Source organism: Podarcis melisellensis, assembly GCF_964234715.1.
Source record: "Podarcis melisellensis genome assembly, chromosome: 16".
In the NCBI taxonomy this organism is placed as follows: Eukaryota; Metazoa; Chordata; class Lepidosauria; order Squamata; family Lacertidae; genus Podarcis; species Podarcis melisellensis.
The window spans coordinates 24,231,097-24,234,071 of NC_138533.1; the positions used below are offsets into that span (position 1 = coordinate 24,231,097).

Below are 2,975 nucleotides of genomic sequence, written 5' to 3' on the forward strand. Positions count from 1 at the left end.
ACTTGTTCGAAGGCAGTTTCCTAGGTTCTTATTTAAACCAGCCTTTAAACCTATGGTGACTGTGGGATCTTGCTTCATTTTTAGGGGAAGCTGTAGCTCAGGGTCAGAACACCTGGCTTGCATAGAAATGGTCCTGGGGCTCAGTCCTGGGCATCCCCAGGTAGGGCTGGGAAGACTCCTCACCTGAAACCCAGTGCCAGTCACGGCTTACAAAATACTAGATAGACCAACCTGCCTGACTCACTGTAAGGCAGCTTCCTGCAAGAGAGGCAAGATGGATAGGGGCATTTCCCCCCATAAAGGACCTGTCACCTGGGAGAAGAGGCTCTGATGGACGGCTGCCGTCCCTCCCAGCAAATCCTTTCGCTGGGGCTGATGTGCTGGCTGTCCCTGGCGAAGCAGGCAAGCAAAAACTTATCGCAAAATCCCAGACTGGCTCCGTCTACCCACTACTCGCTCAAACCCCGACGGGAGGGGCTGGCTCTGTCCCGGCGGGCGCGCAGTGAGAGGGCGGTGTCTCCTCAAGCCACCCCCTCCTCCTCCTCCTCTTATGCCCGCCCACCGCCCGGGCTCTTTAATAGCTTCCCCTAGCCAGAGGACAGCTGTCGGAGAAGAAAGCCGCTGGTGCCAGCCGTCGGAAGACGAGACCCTTTGCGCCTGCTGTCCGGTCGGTGGGCTGCCTGCCCCATGGAGCGCCACCAGCAGCCTCTCAACTACCCGCTGGCGGGGGAGCAGTACGAGTATGAGGAGGAGCCGTCGGGGGCCTGGAACGACAGCTTCCTGGAGCTGCAGTGCGCCTGGGAAGAGGCCGAGACGGACTGGGAGGTCTCCTTCTCGCTGCTGCCCGTCCTCTACATGCTGGTCTTCGTCCTGGGCCTGTCGGGCAACGGCCTGGTGATCTTCACCGTGTGGCGCGGCCCGCCGGCGAAGCGGCGCTCGGCGGACACGTACATCGGCAACCTGGCGCTCGCCGACCTCGCTTTCGTGGTGACGCTGCCCCTCTGGGCCGCCTACACGGCGCTGCGCTTCCACTGGCCCTTCGGCTCGGCGCTGTGCAAGCTGAGCAGCTACCTGGTGCTGCTCAACATGTTCGCGTCCGCCTTCTGCCTGGGCTGCCTCAGCTTCGAGCGCTACCTGGCCATCGTGCACGCCTTGCCCCGCTCCGTCGGGCGGCCCGCCTCGGCGCGCCCGCGCACCTCCACGCTGCTCTCGCTGGTCGCCGTCTGGCTGTTGGCCGGGCTCTTAGCGCTGCCCGCGCTCTTGCTGCGCAACACGCGTACGCGCCTTCCACCCCACCAGACCGACGGCAACGCCTCTGCTGCTGATGCCGATGCCGCTGCTGCAGCTATGGCTGCTGAGGCCGCCGTCGAGTGCGACATGGATTTCAGCAGCGTGGCGTCCAGCCCGCAGGAAAAAGAATACTGGATGGCGGCGCTGAGCCTTTCCACGACGGCGCTGGGCTTCGTGCTGCCGCTGCTGCTCATGACGCTCTGCTACTGCTGCATCGGCGCCACCGTCAGCCGCCACTTCCAGCAGCACGTGCGCAAGGAGGAGGGCCGCCAGCGCCGCCGCCTGCTGCGCATCATCGTCACCCTGGTGGCCGTCTTCGCCGCCTGCTGGTTCCCTTTCCACCTGCTCAAGAACCTCTACGTGCTCTACTGGGTGGGGGTGCTGCACCTGCCCTGCTCCTGGCTCGAACTCATCCCTCGCCTGCACCCCTATGCCACCTGCCTGGCTTACATCAACAGCTGCCTCAACCCTTTCCTCTACGCCTTCTTCGACAGCCGCTTCCGCGCCCAGTGTCTCCTCCTGCTCGGCCTGCGCCGGGCCCTGCGCGCCCAGGCCGGCTCCGTCTCCTCCACCCTCAGTGGGCAGACCCAGAAGTCTGAGCTGCCCTCCTTGGGCACCAAGGTGTGAAGAAAGAGGCGAGGAGGAGGAGGAGAGCGAGGCAGCCGCTCAGACGGCTACTCCGAGCTCTCCAGTCCCTTTCAGCTCCACGAACCGGCAGGCAGCAAAGCGAGAAGCGCGCTTTTGGAAGAGGCGCCTGCGCGCAACCTGGGACTTCCGACGGCGAGGCGCCCCTCTCCAGCGATAGCACTTGGGCATCGCGTCTTTCTCGCCCGATGGGCTGGGGCGATTCAGGACACTGCCATGTCACCCCTTCCCCGTCTCTTTCTCTTTCTCGCCCGCCCCCCCGCTTCTTCTATGCCGGACACTGGCGCTTTGGTGCTATCCGAGTAGGTCGGACAGTTCTGCATCACCGCCAAGACCCAAGAATCCCCCCGGATTGGGCAGGTCCCTCTGGCGGGTGACTCCGCTTCTGACCTTTGTAATCAATAAATACTTTTTGTTGTTGTTTCCTCAGGAAAAAAAACCAAACTGGTTCTTTTTGTTCTCCTTCTTGCCTAAAAACTTGCGCGTAGTGACCGAGAGTGACTGAGCTGCGCTTGACAAGGAATGAGTGAGCGCGAGTTTGTCGGACCGAAAGAGAAAGGTGCTGGTGGAAGGTCATTAAAACATACACACAGCAGCAACCCGAACGCATTTCAGACTAAGTGAAAAGGAAATATTTCAGTCCAAATAGCTTTGCGCCTTAGGGGATTTTTCAAACGAAAACCCGGTTTTTCAAGCGTACGTAGTTTAATCCATCGCCTGCTATGTGTCCCTTTGATTACAGAGAGACTTCATAATACTATTAATATGATTTGTTAAATTTGTATATCGCCCTTGCGTACCAAAGATCACAGGGCAGTTCACAACATCAAAATGCAAAATACAAAATGAAACAAAAACAGAACCATTTATAAACAAAGAAATGAGCTAATCTCTTGGTCCCTGCTGAGCGGTGTGTGTGTGTGTGTGTGTGTGTCTGTCTGTCTGTCTGTCTGTCTGTCTGTCTCCCTCCAATAAAACCCCTCCCTCCCTAGCGATCGTGCTTTGGTCAAATTCAGAGCCCGCCGCGTCTGATTAAAACA

The 2,975-nt window shown here is 59.3% G+C and overlaps 1 protein-coding gene across 1 annotated transcript; it reads left to right on the forward strand.

The window, feature by feature from the left end:
* The first annotated feature begins 575 nt into the window (after positions 1–575).
* Positions 576–1,982, forward strand: LOC309358918 (apelin receptor-like). The gene has a single exon (XM_081892182.1). It carries the CDS (start codon positions 688–690, stop codon positions 1,915–1,917), a length of 1,230 nt encoding a protein of 409 aa, XP_081748308.1. The 5' UTR covers positions 576–687; the 3' UTR covers positions 1,918–1,982.
* Positions 1,983–2,975: the final 993 nt, after the last annotated feature.